Source organism: Bombina bombina, chromosome 7 (assembly GCF_027579735.1).
Source record: "Bombina bombina isolate aBomBom1 chromosome 7, aBomBom1.pri, whole genome shotgun sequence".
NCBI classification, from domain to species: domain Eukaryota; kingdom Metazoa; phylum Chordata; class Amphibia; order Anura; family Bombinatoridae; genus Bombina; species Bombina bombina.
The window spans coordinates 601760598-601785378 of NC_069505.1; the positions used below are offsets into that span (position 1 = coordinate 601760598).

General features: G+C 37.6%; 1 protein-coding gene across 5 annotated transcripts in view; it reads right to left on the minus strand.

Annotated features, from left to right (window-relative positions):
* The window catches only part of LOC128667211 (zinc finger protein 514), a 107596-nt gene that overhangs the window by 22280 nt on the left and 60535 nt on the right, over positions 1-24781 (minus strand). For 2 of the 5 annotated variants that reach the window (XM_053722146.1, XM_053722145.1), the window contains exon 11: positions 19872-20878. The exons of the other annotated variants lie outside the window; for them this stretch is intronic. In XM_053722146.1, coding sequence (XP_053578121.1) covers positions 20058-20878 — 821 coding nt within the window. In that variant the 3' untranslated portion in view covers positions 19872-20057. Of the gene's footprint in view, positions 1-19871; positions 20879-24781 lie in introns of those variants that run through there. 5 annotated transcript variants of the gene reach the window in all.

Below are 24781 nucleotides of genomic sequence, written 5' to 3' on the forward strand. Positions count from 1 at the left end.
CTAGAAGACTCGCTCCACTCCATATCTCAGCTAACAATAGAGCCTCCTCTCAATAAGATGTGTAGACATTTCAAAGCCAAATATATCTGTGACTGACCTCATGCACTACTCTTTCTGAACACAATGGTTAAAATATAACTTTTAAAACCATAACATATTCCAACAAAGGACACACCCATATCCCATAAAGAATCAAAAATAAAAAATGAATTCTCTAAGAACATAACAGCTTTTTTCAAAGAAACCCATAGTGTTGCTTACTCTTAAATTGCCATTTTCCAGTTCTCGACAATGTAATAGGCACTTAGGCAGAGAAATAAATTTGCGCTACGAAGTTTAAAAATAGAAAATATAATAGCAATTGCTTGGTAAGGTCTATTTTATACTAGTGCCCAGTCAGCTCCTGGTTGGATATTATTTCCCTATAATCTCATTGGAGTATTAAATAAAGCAATCTTAAAAAAGGGGCACAGACCATCACATCGCCGCCTGCCCGGCACTCACTGCCTCTCATTCTCTGTAACAAACAGCGCACAGCATGGATGAGAGGCAGTGAGTGCCGGGTATGAACAGCTGCTAGAGAGCTGAAATTGCAGGAGAGCGCAGGGACGAGAAGAAAGGAAAGGATCCTGTTAGTGCAAGCTTTTAGTAGACGTCAGAGAAGGAGGGGTCAGACGGCCATTTCAAAAAGGCCAGATGAGATCATTAAGTGTATTTTCTGCCAAAGTTTATTTAGATGAAAATTTGGCTACAGTTTACTGTAAAGATCATTATTTAACTAATCTAAATAAGTTACAGTAATTTTTGGGTTGACTGTCCCTTTAAAGCCACAACCTAATAACATGGGTTGAGCTTGTGGGTATAATCAGATCTCATTACATTATCACATTGTGCAAATATACATGTGTCTGTATCTTATATCTGTAGGTATAATCAGATCTCATTACATTATCACATTGTGCAAATATACATGTGTCTGTATCTTATATCTGTAGGTATAATCAGATCTCATCACTGTATCACATTGTGTACATATACATGTGTCTGTATCTTATATCTGTAGGTATAATCAGATCTCATTACATTATCACATTGTGCAAATCAGTGACGTGCAGTGACGTCAGAGGCTGGTGAGGCAGTGGCTAGGATACGCCTTCATTCTTTAGATATCATTTGTTGAAGAAATAGCAATGCACATGGGTGAGCCAATCACATGAGGTATCTATGTGCAGCCACCAATCAGCAGCTACTGAGCATATTTAGATATGATTTTCAACAAAGGATATCAAAAGAATGAAGAAAATTAGATATTGGATGTAAATTGGAAAGTTATTTAAATTTGCATATGGGTTTCATGTCCCTTTAAATGGTGTCTTGGAAAACTGGTCAACTTAGTAAACATCTGATTTTTGTCTAAAAGGATTGTAACAGAAACTCTTGCCAGATAACACAATGCTTGCTCTGATTATGAGATCTAGAAATCCATGCCCATTAAAATATGTTTAAAACATACTTTTTACTTTAATGCTGCAAATTATGCTTATAGATTCTTTCATTATTCAGTAAATATAAAAATGTCTTGATCCAGTGGTGGCTGGTGAAATTAAAAGATGGTGGGGTGCTTGACCCCACCCCTTTAAATAAAGCCACACCATCAGATGGCACTACCAATTAATTAATTAAATAAATAAAAGGTAGACAGAAACACAGAAAAGCACTCGGGGGGAAAGGGAGAGAGAGACGGGGGAGAGACACACAGAGGGTTAGAGAGAAAGAGAGAGAGACACAATCACACACATAGGGTTAGAGAGAGAGAGAGAGAGACACAATCACACACAGAGGGTTAGAGAGAGAGAAAGAGAGACACAATCACACACAGAGGGTTAGAGAGAGAGAAAGAGAGAGAGACACAATCACACACAGAGGGTTAGAGAGAGAGAAAGAGAGAGAGAGAGAGAGAGAGAGAGAGAGAGAGAATCACACACAGAGGGTTAGAGAGAGAGAGAAAGAGAGACACAATCACACACAGAGGGTTAGAGAGAGAGAAAGAGAGAGAGACACAATCACACACAGAGGGTTAGAGAGAGAGAGAAATAAAGAGAGAGTGAGAGACACAATCACACACAGAGGGTTAGAGAGAAAGAGAGACACAATCACATACAGAGAGTTAGAGAAAGAGAGACATAAACACACACAGAGGGTTAGAGAGAGAGAAAGAGAGACACAATCACACACAGAAGGTTAGAGTGAGAGAGAAATAGAGAGAGACACAATAATACCCAGAGGGTTAGAGAGAGAGAGAGAAAGAGAGAGAGACACAATCTCACACAGAGGGTTAGAGAGAAAGAGAGAGAGAGACAATCATACACAGAGGGTTACAGAGAGAGAGAGAGAGAGAGAGAGAGAGAGAGAGAGAGAATCACACACAGAGGGTTAGAGAGAGAGAGACACAATCACACACAGAGGGTTAGAGAGAGAAAGAGAGAGACACAATCACACACAGAGGGTTAGAGAGAAAGAGAGAGAGACACACAATCACACACAGAGGGTTCGAGAGAGAAAGAGAGAGAGAGACACAATCACACACAGAGGGTTAGAGAGAGAGACACAATCACACACAGAAGGTTAGAGAGAGAGAAAGAGAGACACAATCATACACAGAGAGTTAGAGAGAGAGAGACAATCACACACAGAGGGTGAGAGAGAGAGAGACACACAATCACACACAGAGGGTTAGAGAGAGAAAGAGACACAATCACACACAGAGGGTGAGAGAGAAAGAGAGAGACACAATCACACACAGAGGGTTAGAGAGAGAAAGAGAGAGAGACACAATCACACACAGAGGGTGAGAGAGAAAGAGAGAGACACAATCACACACAGAGGGTTAGAGAGAGAGAGACACAATCACACACAGAGGGTTAGAGAGAGACACACACAATCATACACAGAAGGTTAGAGAGAGACACAATCACACACAGAGGGTTAGAGAGAGAGACACAATCACACACAGAGGGTGAGAGAGAGAGAGAGAGAGAGACACACACAATCACACACAGAGGGTTAGAGAGACACATAAGGGATGAGAGCCAGAGGGGGAAGAAGAGAGAGAGAAAGAGACCATGGGGGAGAACAACACATAAGGAGAGAGATGGATAAATAGAGAGAGACACACACACAAGGGGGGGGGGGAGAGGGACCACTGCATTTTAAAGTAATAAAACAGCAGAGCTACAGAGAGTTCAGAAAATGAGTCTACATTCATTAAATTATCATTTTCACTAACAGAATCCCTTTCAGTAAAATCTTACTTTAATAAGATGTGGCTGAAACACTGCTCTCTCTGCCTCTCTTCCTGCTCTGTAAGGATTCAGGAAGTGACAGTGGCACATTCCACTGCACTTAGAGGGGAAGAACAGAACTCTCTTTTTCACTTTAGCAAAGCTAGCAGGTTCACAGGACAGCAACAAAATATATGAAAGTTGTTTTTTTCCGTTTTTGTTTTCTTTTATATGATTTAACATCCCGCCCCAGCCCTGTGTTCCACTTACTTATGCCTCTCGCTGGATTGGTTCAGCCCAAATTGGACTGCCTCAAATAAGCAGTTAATGGGCCATGCAATGATCTTAACCACTTTCATCCAGTAGGTGGCGCAGCATGTTGTGTAATGGTGGGCAGACCTGCTTGTGCCTCTCCATTGCACAACATATAGCTGTGAAAAAAAAATGCTGGGGGAAAAAAAATTACAATTAAAGCCAATAAAAAAAATATATATTTTTGCCCATATAAGAGGTGAAGCACTGCCTCACCTGCCTCTAGTGACTGCACATCACTGGTGCAAATATACATGTGTCTGTATCTTATATCTGTAGGTATAATCAGATCTCATTACTGTATCACACTGTGTACATATACATGTGTCTTTATCTTATATCTGTAGGTATAATCAGATCTCATTACTGTATCACACTGTGTACATATACATGTGTCTGTATCTTATATCTGTAGGTATAATCAGATCTCATTACATTATCACATTGTGCAAATACATGTGTCTGTATCTTATATCTGTAGGTATAATCAGATCTCATTACTGTATCACACTGTGTACATATACATGTGTCTGTATCTTATATCTGTAGTTATAATCAGATCTTATTACTTTATCACATTGTGTACATATACATGTGTCTTTATCTTATATATGTAGGTATAATCAGATCTCATTACTGTATCACATTGTGTACATATACATGTCTATCTTATATCTGTAGGTATAATCAGATCTCATTACTGTATCACATTGTGTACATATACATGTGTCTGTATCTTATATCTGTAGGTATAATCAGATCTCATTACTTTATCACACAGTGTACATATACATGTGTCTTTATCTTATATCTGTAGGTATAATCAGATCTCATTACTGTATCACATTGTGTACATATACATGTGTCTGTATCTTATATCTGTAGGTATAATCAGATCTCATTACTGTATCACATTGTGTACATATACATGTGTCTGTATCTTATATCTGTAGGTATAATCAGATCTCATTACTTCATCACACTGTGTACATATACATGTCTTTATCTTATATCTGTAGGTATAATCAGATCTCATTACTTTATCACACAGTGTACATATACATGTGTCTTTATCTTATATCTGTAGGTATAATCAGATCTCATTACTATATCACACTGTGTACATATACATGTGTCTATCTTATATCTGTAGGTATAATCATTTCTCATTACTTTATCCCACTGTGTACATATACATGTCTTTATCTTATATCTGTAGGTATAATCAGATCTCATTACTGTATCACATTGTGTACATATACATGTGTCTTTATCTTATATCTGTAGGTATAATCAGATCTCATTACTGTATCATATTGTGTACATATACATGTGTCTGTATCTTATATTTGTAGGTATAATCAGATCTCATTACTGTATCACTGTCAGGGTTTTTCCCTGTTGTGTTTTGCCATGTGCTGCTGGCAACCATTTTACTCACCTCTCTTCCTGACTTGGTGCATTGTGGGGGATGCTGCTCACTTCCTGCACTTCCTTTTATGGCCAGACTGGTGTGCATCATCCATGTGAGACAGGATGCAGTCTCAGAATTGTGATGTCATTACTTATTATTTAAAGGGCCTCTGTTCAGTATGCTTTGCCTTTGCGCTGTCTCAGACCTGTTTGTGAGAGTTCCTGTGTATTACCTGGCTGCCTGACGTTCTTCCTGGTTCCTGATCCCTGGCTTGTTCCTGACTCTGCTGTATTAATTGTTCCTGATTCCGTTTTTTGGGGTTCGCCAATTACTATAGAAAGTTTATTAAAAACGTTTTTTCCTTGGTCAAACCTATCACAGACATGACCCGTAAAGAGAATGATCCACTCCATTGGTCACCTACTGCCATTAAGGCCTTTGATAGTCTTAAGACTGCCTTTGCTACCGCTCCAGTTCTGGCTCATCCTAACCCTGTCCTGCCTTTTGTTCTTGATGTCGATGCGTCTGAGACTGGAGTAGGTGCCCTCTTATCTCAACGTCCTACGCCTGACTGTTCCTTGCACCCGTGTGGTTTCTTCTCTAGGAAATTGTCTCCAGCGGAGTGCAATTATGAAATTGGCGACAGGGAATTACTGGCCATAATTTTGGCACTCAAGAAATGGAGGCATCTTCTCGAGGGTACTAGCGTGCCAGTGCTCATTCTTACTGACCACAAGAATTTAACTTACCTATCTGAAGCAAAACGTTTGTCGCCCCGACAGGCCAGATGGGCACTATTTTTGTCTCGGTTTAATTATGTGGTCTCCTACCTGCCTGGTAGTAAGAATGTTAGGGCTGATGCCCTCTCTCAACAATTTTCGCCTCTGTCCAAGGAGGAGTCTGTACCTACTCCTGTTATACCTCCTGACCATATTTTGGCTACCATACGTACTAATTTGACTTCTCCCTTGGGGAGGAGATCCTGGCTGCACAAACCAATGCACCTCCTGAGAAACCTAGTGGTAAGTGTTTTGTTCCTGAGAATCTTTGAACAAAACTTTTGCACACTTACCACTATCCTAAAGCCGCAGGTCACCCAGGCAAGAACCAAATGATTTGGTCTGTCACTCGACAATTCTGGTGGCCAGGTCTTCGTTCTGTTGTTGCTGCGTACGTTGCCTCCTGCTCAGTTTGTGCACAGAATAAGACTCCTCGGCGCCTTCCTGTGGGTCTTCAACCTATTGCTAATGGTGAACGTCCTTGGACACATCTTTCCATGGACTTCATTGTCGAGCTCCCTGTTTCCAATGGTAATACTGTTATTCTTATGGTGGTTGACCGTTTCTAAAATGTCACATTGCATTCCCTTGATGAAGCTGCCTACCGCTCAGAAGCTTGCTTCAATTTTTGCCCGGGAGGTCTTCCGTTTACATGGGTTACCCAAGGAGATAGTGTCGGACCGAGGTAGCCAGTTTGTCTCCAGATTTTGGCGTTCCTTTTGTGCTCAAATGGGGATCCAGCTTTCCATCTCCTCGGCATATCACCCTCAATCCAATGGGGCTGCGGAACGGTCTAATCAAGCTCTGGAACAGTTCCTCCATTGCTATGTCTCAGATCACCACAATAATTGGTCTGAACTGTTACCTTGCGCAGAGTTTGCTCGTAATAGTGCTATTAATGCTTCCTCCAAGTTATCCCCATTCATGGCGAATTATGGGTTTCAACCATCCTTGTTGCCCGATTCATTCATGTCTCAGGGTATTCCGGCTTTGGAGGAGCATCTTCGGCAACTCCGTTCCACGTGAGTGCAGATTCAGGATTGCCTTCATCGTTCTATGCAGCGCCAAAAGTTCCAGGCTGATCGTAGGCATCTGCCCGCACCTTCCTACCAGGTTGGTGAGAGTTTGGCTGTCCTTCCGCAACTTGAACCTTCGTGTGCCTTCCAATAAACTGGCTCCCCGATGTTGGTCCTTTTCGAATACTCCGATGGGTTAATCCTGTGGCCTACGCTCTTGACCTTCCTCTTGCTATGCGCATCTCCAATGTTTTTCATGTCTCCCTCTTGAAACCATTGGTTTGTAATCGGTTTACCACTGTGTTGCCTCGTCCCTGTCTTATCATTGTTGACAACCATGAGGAGTACGAGGTCAGCAGAATTATTGATTCTCATATGTCCAGGGGTCTTGTACAGTATTTGGTTCACTGGAGGGGCTACGGTCCAGAGGAGCGTTCTTGGGTTCCCTCCTCTGATGTTCATGCTCCCGCCCTCCTCCGTGCCTTCCATGCCCGCTTCCCCAATAAGCTTTTTGTCCTCCCGCGGGGGAGGGGTCGTTGAGGGGAGAGTACTGTCAGGGTTTTTCCCTGTTGTGTTTGCCATGTGCTGCTGGCAACCATTTTACTCACCTGACTTGGTGCATTGTGGGGGATGCTGCTCACTTCCTTTCATGGCCAGACTGGTGCGCATCATCCATGTGAGACAGGATGCAGTCTCAGAATTGTGATGTCATCACTTATTATTTAAAGGGCCTCTGTTCAGTATGCTTTGCCTTTGCGTTGTCTCAGACCTGTTTGTGAGAGTTCCTGTGTATTACCTGGCTGTCTGACGTCCCTCCTGATTCCTGATCCCTGGCTTGTTCCTGACTCTGCTGTATTCCTTGTTCCTGATTCCGGCTTGTCTGACTATTCGCTTTGGCTCCTGACTCGGCTCGTCTGACTACCAGCTCTGGTTTTGACTCCTGGCTTGTTATTTGACTTGTGGACTTTTTATTATTTTTTGCTATTAATAAAGGTGTGATTATTTTTGCACTTCTCATCTCAGTCTGATTCCTGGCACCCTGACAATCACACTGTGTACATATACATGGGTCTGTATCTTATATCTGTAGGTATTATTAGATCTCATTACTTAATCACATTGTGTACATATACATGTGTCTTTATCTTATATCTGTAGGTATAATCAGATCTCATTACCTTATCACACTGTGTACATATACATGTGTCTTTATCTTATATCTGTAGGTATAATCAGATCTCATTACTTTATCACACTGTGTACCTATACATGTGTCTTTATCTTATATCTGTAGGTATAATCAGATCTCATTACTTTATCACACTGTGTACATATACATGTGTCTTTATCTTATATCTGTAGGTGTAATCAGATCTCAATACTGTATCACATTGTGTACATATACATGTGTCTGTATCATATTTGTAGGTATAATCAGATCTCATTACTTTATCACACTGTGTACATATACATGTGTCTTTATCTTATATCTGTAGGTGTAATCAGATCTCAATACTGTATCACATTGTGTACATATACATGTGTCTGTATCATATTTGTAGGTATAATCAGATCTCATTACTTTATCACACTGTGTACATATACATGTGTCTTTATCTTATATATGTAGGTATAATCAGATCTCATTACCTTATCACACTGTGTACATATACATGTGTCTTTATCTTATATCTGTAGGTATAATCAGATCTCATTACTTTATCACACTGTGTACATATACATGTGTCTTTATCTTATATCTGTAGGTATAATCAAATCTCATTACCTTATCACAGTGTGTACATATACATGTGTCTTTATCTTATATCTGTAGGTATAATCAGATCTCATTACCTTATCACACTGTGTACATATACAGGTGTCTTTATCTTATATCTGTAGGTATAATCAGATCTCATTACTTTATCACACTGTGTACATATACATGTGTCTTTATCTTATATCTGTAGGTGTAATCAGATCTCAATACTGTATCACATTGTGTACATATACATGTGTCTGTATCATATTTGTAGGTATAATCATATCTCATTACATTATCACATTGTGTACATAAACATGTGTATTTATCTTATATCTGTAGGTATAATCAGATCTTGTTACTTTATCACACTGTGTACATATACAGTACATGTGTCTTTATCTTATATCTGTAGGTATAATCAGATCTTGTTACTTTATCACACTGTGTACATATACAGTACATGTGTCTTTATCTTATATCTGTAGGTATAATCAGATCTCATTACTGTATCACATTTTGGACATATACATGTGTCTGTATCTTATATATGTAGGTATAATCAGATCTCATTACTTTATCACACTGTGTACATATACATGGGTCTATCTTATATCTAAGTATAATCGGATCTCATTGCATTATCACATTGTGTACATATACATGTGTCTTTATCTTATATCTGTAGATATAATCAGATCTCATTACTGTATCACATTGTGTACATATACATGTGTCTGTATCATATTTGTAGGTATAATCATATCTCATTACATTATCACATTGTGTACATATACATGTGTCTGTATCTTATATATGTAGGTATAATCAGATCTCATTACATTATCACACTGTGTACATATACATGTGTCTTTATCTTATATCTGTCCATAAACCAATCAACAATACTTGGAGAGAACAATGGAAAAACATAATGTATGTAAGAACTTACCTGATAAATTCATTTCTTTCATATTAGCAAGAGTCCATGAGCTAGTGACGTATGGGATATACATTCCTACCAGGAGGGGCAAAGTTTCCCAAACCTTAAAATGCCTATAAATACACCCCTCACCACACCCACAACTCAGTTTAACGAATAGCCAAGAAGTGGGGTGATAAGAAAAGAGCGAAAGCATCAAAAAAATAAGGAATTGGAATAATTGTGGTTTATACAAAAAAATAATAACCACCACAAAAAAGGGGTGGGCCTCATGGACTCTTGCTAATATGAAAGAAATGAATTTATCAGGTAAGTTCTTACATAAATTATGTTTTCTTTCATGTAATTAGCAAGAGTCCATGAGCTAGTGACGTATGGGATATAAATACCCAAGATGTGGAACTTCCACGCAAGAGTCACTAGAGAGGGAGGGATAAAATAAAGACAGCCAATTCCGCTGAAAAATTAATCCACTACCCAAATCAAAAGTTTCAATTTTAATAATGAAAAAAACTGAAATTATAAGCAGAAGAATCAAACTGAAACAGCTGCCTAAAGTACTATTCTACCAAAAACTGCTTCTAAAGAAGAGAAAACATCAAAATGGTAGAATTAGTAAAAGTATGCAAAGAAGACCAAGTCATTGCTTTGCAAATTTGATCAACAGAAGCTTCATTCTTAAAAAGCCTAGGAAGTAGAAACTGACCTAGTAAAAAGAGGCGTAATCCTCTGAGACGGGGAATAATCCGACTCCAAATAAGCATAATGAATCAAAAGCTTAACCAAGATGGCAAAGAAATGGCAGAAGCCTTCTGACCTTCCAAAAACCAAAAAAAGATAACAAATAGACTAGAAGTCTGTCTGAAATCTGAGTAGCTTCAACATAATATTTCAAAACTCTTACCACATCCTAAAGAATGTAAGAATCTTACCAAAGAATTCTTAGGATTAGGACACAAGGAAAAGACAATAATTCCTCCACTAATGTTGTTAGAATTCACAACTTAGGTGAAAATTGAAATGAGGACAGCAAAAAAACACCTTATCCTGATGAAAAATCAGAACAAGGAGATTCACAAGAAAGAACAGATAATTCAAAAACTGTTCTAGCTGAAGAGGTGTCCAAAAAGAACAATACTTTCCATGAAAGTAATGAATGTCCAGAGCAAGCATATGCTCAAAATAGAAGAACCTGAAAAACCTTCAGAACCCAATTAAGACTCCAAGGAGGAGAAATTGGCTTAATGACAGGTTTGATACGAATCAAAACCTGAAAAAAGTGATAAATACCAGGAAGTAACACTGCCTTATCCTGATAAAAAATCAGAAAAGGATATTCACAAAAAAGAGCAGATAACTCAAAAACTCTTCTAGTAGAAGAAATAACCAAAAGGAACAATACTTTTCCAAGAAAGTAATTTAATGTTCAGAAAATGCATAGTTTCAAACGGAGGAGTCTGTAAAGCCCTCAGCACCAAATTGAGACTCCAAAGAGGAGAGATTGAATTAATGACAGGCGTGATATGGACCAAAGCCTGCACAAAACAATGAATATCAGGATGATTAGCAATCTTTTCTGTAATAAAAAGAACAGAAAAAGAGTAGAGAATTGTCCTTAACAAAGAACTGAAGACAAAACCTTATCCAAACCAACCTGAAAAAATAATAAAATTCTATGAATTTTAAAAGAATGCCAAGAAAAGTAGGTCTTCCAGACTCAATATAAATTTTTCTAGAGACAGTTTTATGAGCCTGAAACATAGTATTAATCAATGAGTCAGAAAAACCTCTATGACTAAAAACCAAGCGTTCAATCTCCATCCCTTCAAATTTAATGATTTGAGATCCTGATGGAAAAAAATGGCCTTGAGAAAGAAAAGGTCTGGTTTAAACGGAGGTGTCCAACGTTGGCAACTGGCCATCCGAATGAGATTCGTATACCAAAACCTGAGAGGCCATGCTGGAACTACCAGCATAACAAACAAATACTCCATAAGAATTTTGGAAGAAGAACTAGAGGCGGAAAGAAATAGGCAAAAAGATAATTCCAAAGAAATGTCAATGCATACACTACTTCCGCCTGAAGATTCCCGGACCTTAATAGGCCCCTGGGAAGTTCTTTATTCAGATGAGATGAAAAACATATCTGGGTAAGAGAGACCATTCTCCCGGAGGAAAAGCTGGATTAACAGAGATAATCCGCTTCCCAAATATCTATACCTGGGAAAAAACCCACAGAATTTAGATAGGAGCTGGATTTAGCCCAAGCCAATATCCGAGACACTTCTGTCATAACCTAAGGACTGATAGTCCTACTCTGATGATTGACATACACCATAGTAGTGATATTGTTTGAAAAACATTAAACGTCTCTTCTTCAAAAAGAAACTAACTGAAAAATTCTGAGAAAACACGGAGTTCTAAAATATCAAATGGTAATCTCGCCTCCTGAGATTTCCAAACCCCTTGTGCTGACAGAGATCCTCAGACAGCCTCCCAACCAAAAAGACTCGCATCTGTAGAGATCATGGTCCAGGTTGAAAGAAACGAAGAGACCTGTAGAACTAAATGATGGTGATCTTAACCATCAAATCAAGAGATAAATATTAGGATTCGAAGATTTAAAATGTGAAATCCTAGAATCCCTGCACCATAATTCAGCATAAAAGACTGGAAAGGTTCTTACTATTGAAAATGAGCAAAGGGAATTAAATCCAATGCTGTGGCCATAAGACCTAAAACTTCTATGCATATATAGCAACTGAAGGAAATAATAGAGACTAAAGGTACCGACAAACGGAACACAATAAAATTGTCCCTTGTCTGATAGAGACAAAGACAGTGACACAAACTATCTGGAAACCTAAAAAAGGTGACCCTTGTGTGAGGAATCAAGAGCTTTTGAAAAAAAGATCCTCTAACTATGTCCTGAAGAGCAAGTGAATCATATGAGATTCCGCATCCTCAGAAAATAATCTGAATGAAAACAGAAAAATGAAAATATGCATTTATTGTATCTAATGAAAACAAATAATGCTATCACTGACCAAAAAAAGGCAGAATAGTTTGAATAAAACTCCAAAACCCATTTTCTAAAAATGGAACTGGAAGAAATACCCCAGAAGATTCCAGGTCTGAGCAGTGCTTGAACCCCATGGGTGCCCAGCCATGCTTCAACAGTACCCAAAATATATAGGACCCAAACACACTTAAAGAGAGTGTTAGCCTTACTGGAATAAAATCAAAGAAATTTGGACTGAATAGAACCAAATAAATTTCAAAGAAGTCTTAACCTGCCCCTTGCCAGCCAAGCTGGAATACGGCACGTACATCGCAATATTAGGGAGCTGATTTTGAACTGAAAAATTTCCAATTATAAACATGTTACTTGGGAAAGAATTCAGGAATTCGTTCCTTAATAAAAACAACCAAAGTAGTATAAGCTTAAAGTTTTAGTCTTAGAACTCAATCTTGAAGCCCAGAGTAACAGTTAAGAATTGAATCCAATTATAAAACAAATAATTGATTATCATAGAACAAAAGAAATATGGATTTTTATTTTTTTTTAAAAATCACAAAATTCTTCTAGCTAAAATAGCTAAAGACATAGATTAACCCTCATTTGCGAAAATATTCAATAAAATGAAGACACAAATTAAATTATTAGCATGATAGTCCAGTTAAAGGAACAGTCAATACAGTGGACTTGCATAATCAATAAATGCAAAACAACAAGACAAATGCAACAGCACCTAGTCTAGTAAATGTTGTCCCTTAAGAATGCTAAAATAAATCATAATCTGATACTTGATCTTAAAGTAAACAGAACAAAAATGAAGCAATTGCAACATCCAAATAAATCACAGGACCAAGAAAAGTACCTGAAACTAAATAATTTTCCATAAATAAGATACAACCATCTAAAAGAAAATAAATACTATTTTGCTATAGAAACAATAGCATAATTAGTAGGAGTAGAGATAGCCCCAATAAATTGGAGAACCCTCCAAATTGAATTTAACTGCTGGCAAAGAATATAGTTTAAAACCTTTGAAGAAGGAATAAAAGAAAATTCTCAGCCTATTCCATTCCCTAGTATGAGGAATTGGAAAGAAAACTTCTGAAAACACAGAAGAATAAATAAGCAGAAATAGTGTCAGCTAGTCTTAAAGAACTAGTTACCTTAATATCCAAAATAATCAACACCTTTTCAACAAAGAACAAATGTACTTTAATAAAAAAATAATAAAAAAGTAGATTTGTTAGTGTCAATATCTGATTTAGAAAATTCTGAAAGAGAAAGAACATCATCAGAGAAGGATAAATCAGTATGTTGTTGGTCATTTGAAACTTCAATAATTAAAAAAGAAGTGAAAAAAACTAAAAATTTTATTAGAAGGCACAAAGTCAGACAAAGCCTTTAAAATAGAATCAGAAAAATATTTCTTATAAATCTTCTAAATATTTCTTGTACATAAGATGTAAGAATGGCAATAAAGCATAAATACTAATGGATTCTGCATGTAAAAGTATATCATAATAACTTATTACAAACCATAGCTAAAGATAAACATTTATAACATTTAAAATAAATTAACTTAGCTTTGGTAGAACTGAACTCAGTTAAGCGTTTTTCCAGAAGTAGCTTTTGATCCAGGGTCAATCTGAGACATCTTGCAATATGTAATAGAAAAAACAACATATAAAGCAAAATTGATCAAATTCCTTAAATGACAGTTTCAGGAATGGGAAAAAAAATGCCAATGAACAAGCTTCTAGCAACCAGAAGCAATAAACAATGAGACTTAAATAATGTGGAGACAAAAATGACGCCCATATTTTTTAGCGCCAAAAAAGACGCCCACACTATTTGGCGCCTAAATGCTTTGGCGCCAAAAATGACGCCACATCCGGTAACGCCGACATCTTTGGTGCAAAAAAAGTAAAAAAAATGACACACATACAAACAACTTCAAAGTATGACGCCGGAAATGACTAAGAAATTTTTTGCGCCAAAAAAGTCCGCGCCAAGAATGACGCAATAAAATGAAGCATTTTCAGCCCCCGCGAGCCTAACAGCCCACAGGAAAAAAAGTCAAATTTTAAAGGTAAGAAAAATTAATATTCAAATGCATTATCCCAAATAATGAAACTGACTGTCTGAAATAAGGAATATTGAACATCCTGAATCAAGGCAAATAAATGTTTAAACACATATATTTAGAACTTTATATAAAAGTGCCCAACCATAGCTTAGAGTGTCACAGAAAATAAGACTTACTTACCCCAAGACACTCATTTACATATAGTAGAAAGCCAAACCAGTACTGAAACGAGAATCAGTAGAGGTAATGGTATATATAAGAGTATATCGTCGATCTGAAAAGGGAGGTAAGAGATGAATCTCTACGACCGATAACAGAGAACCTATGAAATAGACCCCGTAGAAGGAGATCATTGAATTCAAATAGGCAATACTCTCTTCACATCCCTCTGACATTCACTGCACGCTGAGAGGAAAACCGGGCTCCAGCCTGCTGCGGAGCGCATATCAACGAAGAATCTAGCACAAACTTACTTCACCACCTCCACGGGAGGCAAAGTTTGTAAAACTGAGTTGTGGGTGTGGTGAGGGGTGTATTTATAGGCATTTTAAGGTTTGGGAAACTTTGCCCCTCCTGGTAGGAATGTATATCCCATACGTCACTAGCTCATGGACTCTTGCTAATTACATGAAAGAAATTAACATTTTATTACATTTTCTCTTCTATAACCCACTGGGAGTGTAATTTCTTCTACTGGCTGTGTTAACACAGCTTGGCCTTGAGGCCACAAACTTTCAGGATGGGTGGGGATACCACAGGCTAAATAAACTATTTCAAATGCCATTATAAGGGTAATGTAAATACTTGTAAACAATTTAATACATCCTAGCAGGTAAAGTGGATCATTGGGAACAAATTAAAGGGGACAAAAAATTGGAGTAAACTGTCCCTTTAAGAAGAAAAAAAAAAAAGCATAGTGTCAGAGCTATGAATGCGCTATGATTTTTAGGCCTCAGGAGCACGCTTTCCTCCCTATGTAGAGAGTGGGGACGAGGACCACACTCTAGGTCACTAAATACCAGCAACTGGAAGTGTATGGGTGCAGAGGAACCTGCTTAAAGCGATAGGATTAATATATATATATATTTGTTTAATATGTTGAACATACAATAAAAACAATCTTAGTGGTTTAACTCATGAGATTATGTAGATTTATAATATGTATTACAGTCACGTTGAAATTACCATCACAATAAGTTTTGGATCAGGACTGAACAGGAAAGCATGTATACTTCAAGGGACAGTGTTGTTAATGTGTCTCCAATGATCAATTTTACCTGCTGGAGCGTATTCGATCATTTATAAATAGCTCCTTTACTTTTATTTTGTCCGTTTAAACCCGCCACCTCAACTAAATTTCTTAATGCTACAGTAACAGAAAAACTATGTTAACAATATCCAGCAGAATAAATACCACTCCCAGTAGTGGCGGGAGAGACAGTCACTAAAATGATTTAGAATTTTCAATTATCTTATATTGATAGCTTTAATAAGACAGACATGTTTTCCCTGTAAACTCAGCCTATTTTCCTAAGTTCCGCTTTTAAAGAGCAAATACAGCTATTTTTATGACAACAATAAAAATAAAGGAGTAATTTCCTATACTTTTTATACTCTGCATATAGTATAGTAAGTTACTCGAAACACATTAAAGTGAAACCAATTCTACAATACACTGTCCCTCAAAAAAAAAATTAAATCTGTATATTTTCATGGGTTAATAAATCAGAAACATTTTATTTGATACCTGCAATAATATATATATAAATTATTAAATACAACTGTAATTAGAAAATTATTAAATATACAATATCTATTCAAGTCATTTTTACTGCCCATTTAACATTGCTATACTCTATAGCAGTGATCACTAAACTGTGGCACCCCTGATGTTTTGGAACTACATTTCCCATGATGCTCAACTAGACTGCAGTGCCTAAGCATCATGGGAAATGTAGTTTCAAAAACATCTGGGGAGCCAAGATCAGCCATCATTGCTCAATACAAAGACACTGTGTGCATGTTTTATTTGTCCATAATTATCTGCAGTAGAAGACATTAGATTAGGACGGCACCCATTCACTTTTAGAAACTAAAACCTCACAAGAAAAGGGGACAAAATAAAAAAAGAATATATATGACAAAGTTGTTTTACTATATATAATTAAACACATTATATTACATACCTACAGTATCTCACAAAAGTGAGTACACCCCTCACATTTTTGTAAATATTTTATAATATTGTTTCATGTGACAACACTGAAGAAATGACACTTTGCTACAATGTAAAGTAGTAAGTGTACAGCCTGTATAACAGTGTAAATTTGCTGTCCCCTCAAAATAACAACACACAGCCATTAATGTCTAAACCGTTGGCAACAAAAGTGAGTACAGGTAGCCCTCAGTTTACGCCGGGGTTAGGTTTCAGAAGGAATGGTTGTAAATCGAAATCGTTGTAAATTGGAAACCCAGTTTATAATGTAAGTCAATGGGAAGTGAGGGAGATAGGTTCCAGGCCCCTCTCAAAATTGTCATAAGTAACACCTAATACATTATTTTATAAGCTTTGAAATGATGTCTTTAAATGCTAGACAGCATTATAAACCTAATAAAATAATCACATGACACAGAATATATAATTAAACTAAGTTAAATGAACAAAACCATTTGCTAAACAGCATTATAAACCTAATAAAATAATCACACAACACAGACTTCACTTACATTTTTCTACAAACAGTTCTTTCTATGCATTCCAATCTGGACTGAGTTATAGACAGGAAGATCTTGTTCCTTTAAAATCTGCTCGATAGCTCAGGTCTGGTTAAACTGAGTAATTTCAGCTTGCTTGGCTTTGCTGCAACACAAGCGGACAGCTCCACCCACTGGCTATTTTAATAAATGCACTGCTTCTCAATGCTTTTCAATAGCAGTCACATGACTGGAAAAAAGGTTGTTATTCTGAAACGGTGTAAATTGAACCGTTGTAAAACGAGGGCCACCTGTACACCCCTAAGTGGAAATGTCCAAATTTGGCACAATTAGCCATTTTCCCTCCCCGGTGTCATGTGACTCGTTATTGTTACAAGGTCTCAGGTGTGAATGGGGAGCAGGTGTCTTAAATTTGGTGTTATCGCTCTTACTCTCTCATACTGGTCACTGGAACTTCAACATGGCAAAGTACGCTCTGAGTATCTGAAAAAAAAAAAAGAATTGTTGCTGTACATAAAGATGGCCTAGGCTATAAGAAGATTGCCAAGACCCTGAAACTGAGCTGCAGCATGGTGGGCAAGGCCATACAAAGGTTTCACAGGACAGGTTCCACTCAGAACAGGCCTCACCATGGTCGACCAAAGAAGTTAAGTGCATGTGCTCAGCGTCATATCCAGAGGTTGTTTTTGGGAAATAGATGTATGAGTGCTGCCAGCATTGCTGCAGAGGTTAAAGGGGTGGGGGGTCAGCCTTTAAGTGCTCAGACCATACGCTGCACACTGCACCAAATTGGTCTGCATGGCTGTCGTCCCAGAAGGAAGCCTCTTGTAAAGATGATGCACAAGAAAGCCCGCAAACAGTTTGCTGAAGACAAGCAGACTAAGGACATGGATTACTGAAACCATATCCTGTGGTCCGATGAGACCAATATAAACTTATTTGGTTCAGATGGTGAGAAGTACAAAAAGACAAGTGTGTCTTGCCTACAGTCAAGCATGGTGGTGGGAGTGTCATGGTGTGGGCCTGCATGAGTGCTGCCGGCACTGGAGAGCTACAGTTCATTGAGGGAACCATGAATGCTAACATGTACTGTGACATACTGAAGCAGAGCATGATCCCCTCCCTTCGTAGACTGGGCGCAAGGCAGTATTCCAACATAATGACCCCAAACACACTTCCAAGATAATCACTGCCTTGCTAAAGATGATTAGCGTAAAGGTGATGGACTGGCCAAGCATGTCTCCAGACCTAAACCCTATTGAGCATCTGTGGGGCATCCTTAAACGGAAGGTGGTGGAGCGCAAGGTCTCTAACATTCACCAGCTCAGTGATGTCGTCATGGAGAAGTGGAAGAGGACTCCAGTGGCAACCTGTGAAGCTTTGGTGAACTCCATGCGAAAGAGGATTAAGGCAGTGCTGGAAAATAATGGTGGCCAAACAAAATATTGACACTTTGGACCCAATTTAGACATTTCCACTTAGGGGTGTACTCACTTTTGTTGCCAACGGTTTAGACATTAATGGCTGTGTGTTAAGTTATTTTGAGGGGACAGCAAATTTACACTGTTATACAGGCTGTACACTCACTACTTTACATTGTAGCAAAGTGTCATTTCTTCAGTGTTGTCACATGAAAACATATAAAAAAAATGTTTTACAAAAATGTGAGAGGTGTACTCACTTTTGTGGGATACTGTAAACTGTTTGATGACACCTTAAGTGTGGCAAAAATACTGCATTTCTTAGGGTCCCTTAAGCTGGAAAGACATAATCAAAAGGGTTTTTGAATACTGCTTTAGTATTTTGGTGGGCGTCTCAGTCTTATGCCCCTTTATAACCTTAAAGGACCATTAAAGGAACATGAAACAAATTTTTTATTTCATGATTCAGATAGAGTATACAATTTTAAATAACTTTCCAATTTACTTCCATTAGCTAATTGGCTTTCTTCGCTCTGCTATCCTTTGTTGAAAAGCATACCTAGGTAGACTCAGCATCGTACTATTGAGAGCTCGCCGCCGATTGGTGGCTACACATAAATTAATATTGTCATTTGCTCACCATGTGCGCTCAGCTTAGTGCATTGCTGCTCCATCAACAATGGATACCAAGAGAATTAATTAAATTAGAAAGTCATTTTAAATTGTCTGCGCTTTCTGAACCAAAATAAACTATTTGGGTTTCATGTCCTTTAAATACAGTAGAACTGCATAATCAAAAAATGTACAATAAAAAGACAATGCAATGGCACTGACTGAATTTCAAATTACCAAGATTTTTTTCTCTCCTGTATCATGTGACAGCCATCAGCCAATCATAGACTCATATAGGCATTCACAGTGAACTCTTGCACATGCTCAGTAGGAGCTGCTGTCTCAGAAAGTGTGTGTATAAAAAGACTGTGCACAAACTGATTATAAAAACAAATTGGAAAGTTATTAAAATTGCATGCTCTATCTGAATCATGAAAGTTTAATTTCATGTCCCTTTAATAACATTTAACTCAGCAGAATAAAGTCCTTAATCTACAAATAAAACCTCTCCTTCATGTTAATCAAGTAGCTTCTTTATAATGAGATCAGTCAATCTGAAAGATTTGTAAAAAAACTCATATAAGCAGACATACTAATTTAGACATGGATGAATTGAAAGTGCTCCTCTTCCGGTATGAGTCCTTTACCGTATCCTTGTTAAATATATCACTGCACTCTTATACGGAATCTGTGGCAATCAGCCAATTGAATGTACGCTTGTCAACACATCAGGGTTCTCATCTCTATGAGTTCTGCGGTGAGCAATCAATTTAAAATTATGAGTGAATCCTTTGCCACATTTCTGGCAAACATATGGCTTCTCTCCTGTATGGACTCTATGGTGTATATACAAAGACAAGGTATGAGTGAAGCATTTCCCACAGTGCTGACAAATATAAGGCTTCTCTTTAGTGTGAATTCTATTGTGTACAACCAAGTTTGATTTTTGAGCAAAGTCTTTTCCGCAGTGCTGACAAATATAAGGTTTTTCATTGGTGTGGATCCTGTTGTGTATAACCAGGTTTGATTTGTTAGCAAAGCCTTTTCCGCATTGCTGGCATACATAAGGTTTCTCTCCTGTGTGAGTTCTCTTGTGTCGAACCAACATAGACATATAAGAGAAACCTTTTCCACATTCCTGACAGAGAAATGGTTTATCTATGGACTTGGATTCTTGTGAATAAGTATCATGTTCATTTTTGCTATCACGCGTTTCACAGACAGCTGGTTCTTTCATTCTAACAGTCCCGGAAGTAGATGGTGCGTCATTAAAGTCTTTGAAAATGTTCTCATCTAGGCAGAGGGAATTTTGCTCAGGTTGTTGAGATCTCAAATCAGATCTGAGATTTCTTAGCTCTCTAAATGAGTTTTTATGTGAGAAACTGTCAGGCTGTTTTTCTTGAATCTGATGAGTAGCAAAGCTGTAATTACTTGCTGCTATGTTTTCTGATAGACACCCTACAGTGCTGGATTCTTCTAATACATCTCTGTAATACCCATCTGTTGTATATGAGCTTTCTGAAAAATAATAAGAATAATATAGAATAAAATATACCGCGTCGGCAAGTTTTGATCAACCAAGACGAGATCACTATATAGCTTCACCCATGTAGACTGATTCTTTTACATCTGAATAATACAATTAAACTAATTGTGGCCATTGTGATAACAGTAAATGTAAGAATGTATAACCAACTTTTCTCCATCTTGTATCTATTCAGCCATTCTGAACTAACACTGAACTGTTATTTTTGTCAAACTTAAGTCTGATGACATCTGTTCTTAGAGAATAACATTTGTATCTGGTTACTAAGCGTAACCATGCCTTTTCTAGCATAAACAGTCTCATTTATACAGTCTTATCTTTTTAACAAGATCAGCGTTTCACAGATTTTGGCTCTTTACATAAACAATTTTATGTCTCAAGTTCTGTAACTTTCCACTGATTATGTTGCAATAAGGGGGCATGTATGAAGCCCCTCTGTGTCAATTTACAATGTATGTGATGTATACTATATAACCGCAGCACTGTTTATAATAAACAAAGCAGACATAGGCTATATTCTGTGTGCGTGTCTGATTTTGCTTTCCAAGGCCTTGTTAGGTGAATTATTCAGTTCCAGGTGGATACAATAAAGTGGTAAGTGGTCCTGAGAGGACTTCTAACAGTAAATTATACAAATGCAGAAATAATTAAATTTGGCTTTTCAATTTAATTGAAGAATTTATTCATCAAGTATAAAAATATATTTACAACAGATTATTCTTGGTGTAAATAAGGTGGAACAACTATCAAGTACAGTACGTAACATTGTTTTATTACATACACACTTATAAAATAACATTGGTTGGCTCTTCAATATTCTTGACGTCATCTAAAGAGGCATATACGTGCAGTCACCAATCAGCAGCTAGTTCTAAGTAGTCTATTGCTACTATTGAGCCTACCTAAATATGCTTTTCAACAAAGCATACAAAGAACAAAGCATATTAGATAATAGATGTAAAATTGGAACGTTATTTACATTTCTATTTGAATCTTGAAAGTTTAATTTTGACGTTACTGTCCCTTTAAGGCACCCCTCCGGGAAATCAGAATTATGTGTCATTTTAAAACAAATCAAATATTTTTAGGTTCACTAAATCTAACTAACTCATTTTCTGCATAAACTGCAAGATAGTGAAATTGACAAAAATAGTAAACTCTATCGTCTGATTTTCAATTATTAATTTGTATTGAACAATATAAACATAAAATCCTGGTGGTCTGGGAAGGTGAACAGATGCTAAATGTAGGACAAAAAAATTAGTCTTTGAAGTACTTTGTAAACAATGACTCCTGTGCTGCAATTAACTATGTACACCATAGAAAATGACAATAAAATGTAATATTTTTGTCATTTCATACCATGGCCTTTTCCCATGTTAGGGTATTTGTGCAAACAAAAGTTATTTTCTAAAAAATGCTTGGTCTGAATAAATACGGTATGATTTGCATGATTACCTCACTTGTTTTGATAACACATATGACCAGGGCCAAACAGCTAAAACCAGCTCTAGCACGGGGTGGGAAATGGTTTTGCAGCAAAAAGGGTTGAATAGTAGAGTCTACATAAACATTAATGTTTAAAAAACATTTAAAAATGTAACTTTTTTAATGATTTGCAAAATTACTTCCTGGTGAGTATGATTTTTTGCTGTTGTGTGTGGATAATTAGGGCTAGCGTTAATGTGTCTGGTCGAATGCTCTAAGCAATCACTGTTTAGTAAGTAGCTGGTTTTGAAAATCTGCAGATTACAGGTTTTGCTCTCTGGTCTCTCTAGGGAACATGTGAGAAGCACAATTTATAAATAAAATCAAAAGTATCGTACAGCAAAAACAAGCAAAATAAATAAATGTATACTGCATTGTTTATATTGTGTTTGTCTACTGAGAATAATCATTTTGCATTACAATATCCCTCAAGAAAAGCTACTCCAGTGTAACCCTCTTTCCATTATGCCTGTGCTGAAAGTGATGCCCTGTGATACTAATGCCCCTATTTATTAAAATGCGGGAGGACAATGTTCCTAGAAATAGAACCTGTCCAACCAAGCTCATGCAACTACTCCCCCTGCTCTTGCACAACCAATCGTGCAAGAGCAAGGGCTGTCAATCACCCTGGGGAGATTATTCCAGAGTCATTCAACTTTGCAACCATTGAGGTTAGGAAGCAGCGATAGTAAGAGCCTGCACAACAGGGCTCCTAGGCTTCATCTGCAGCTTCAAAAACGGAGCCCTAAGACTCTCTCCGTAAACACCTGGGAGGCTGTCATTGCCAACAAGTCTAAAATAAAATGTTAGTTAGTGTCATTCTTTGTGAGCCCAAAGTCTATGGTTGTTTCTTCATTTATGGGCTGGGAGAACTCTTCCTTATATTTCCAGATCTGCCGTTTCAGTTTCACTCATTGACGCCATCTGACAGAAATCTATATCTCAGAAGCTTTGATGATCGAGCCAGTTCAGGTTTTTTTTTTACCATTCCGTGATCATCTGTTTCATACTCCTCCCCTGTACCAGCAGCACTTTAACTCCCTCGTTGTCTATCTTCAGGCAGTGGAGTGAAAGAACATTCAGCTGCTGGGGGGGGGGGGGGCTTCTCTTCTGCTGGATCCAAAACTGCAACTAGAACGCTGGTTCATGTCCATTTTGTAAGCATGAGTGGTCAAATCAAGGTATCTGAGCCCATCGAAGAGTGCAGGGATTCCAGGGACACTTTGAAGCTTTCACTTATAGGGAAGCAGACAGTCCCATTCCATCAGTAATCTGTCAGTGTGCTTTTCACTTGAAACAGGTGTCTTATCGTGTTGAATGTGATCTATTAACTACTTGTGCACCTCTTCCTGAGTCACCATTTTGTTCTTGACCACTGTCCTTGCTTTGCCAAGGACTGGCTAAATACTTGTTTCCTCCTACACTATGTTTCCCACCACAGGCTGTAGTGGGTGCACCATATCGGGTATACCATAGGACACAAATCAGAGGGGGAAGAATGAAGTCATGAACAGATCCATAAGGATCAAAACCTGGAAAACTAATCGGCCTAATGGAAATAATTTTGGATGTCTCATTTCAAAGAGGCAAATGAAAATGTTGAGAAAACCATATAGCAATTAGACTCAACTAGTCCCACTTCAGCCATATTCACTCATATAATTCAGATCTACTGTTGGTGGGACCAATACAAACAATAACGTGTACCTATGGTCACCATTGTCTTACTCTGAGTCACTTCCTGTTCTGTCCTGTGTTCTTCCTCTTCCATTGGGGCATGTTTAAAAGTTGCCACCATGTCACTAACATTATCAGTTATCACATATATATATATATACACACCATCCAGAAATGTTTAAAAAGGGACATGGTCAAAACTAAACATCATTATTCAGACAAAGCATACAATTAAAAGGGACAGTAAGTCAAAATTAAAGTTTTGTGATTTAGACAGAGCTTCCAAAAGCGCATTGATAATCCTGAGTTTACCTAGGTATGCACTAAAAAAAGAAAAAGATACCAAGAGAACAGAGCAAATTCAATGAGAAAAGTAAATTTGAAAGTTGCATGCTCTATCTGAATCATAAAAATGTAATTTGGACTTTACTGCCCCTTTAAAAATGTTCCAATTTACGTTTACCTAATTTACCTTTTTGTTGAATCCTTACTCCTTTCTATGAGCATACTGAGGTAGGTTCAGGTGCGATGAGTTTGTATATTGATATTTACAAGTCCATTAAATTCCAAAATGTATTTTATTTAATGAAAATAAAACAATTTATTATTTATTTTTGCATTGTTTTTGCAAGAAAATTGTACTATTTCCACTATCCCTAGGAAGTGCAAGTTATTGAACATGTCCTGGCTACATGCTACGCAGTGACTGC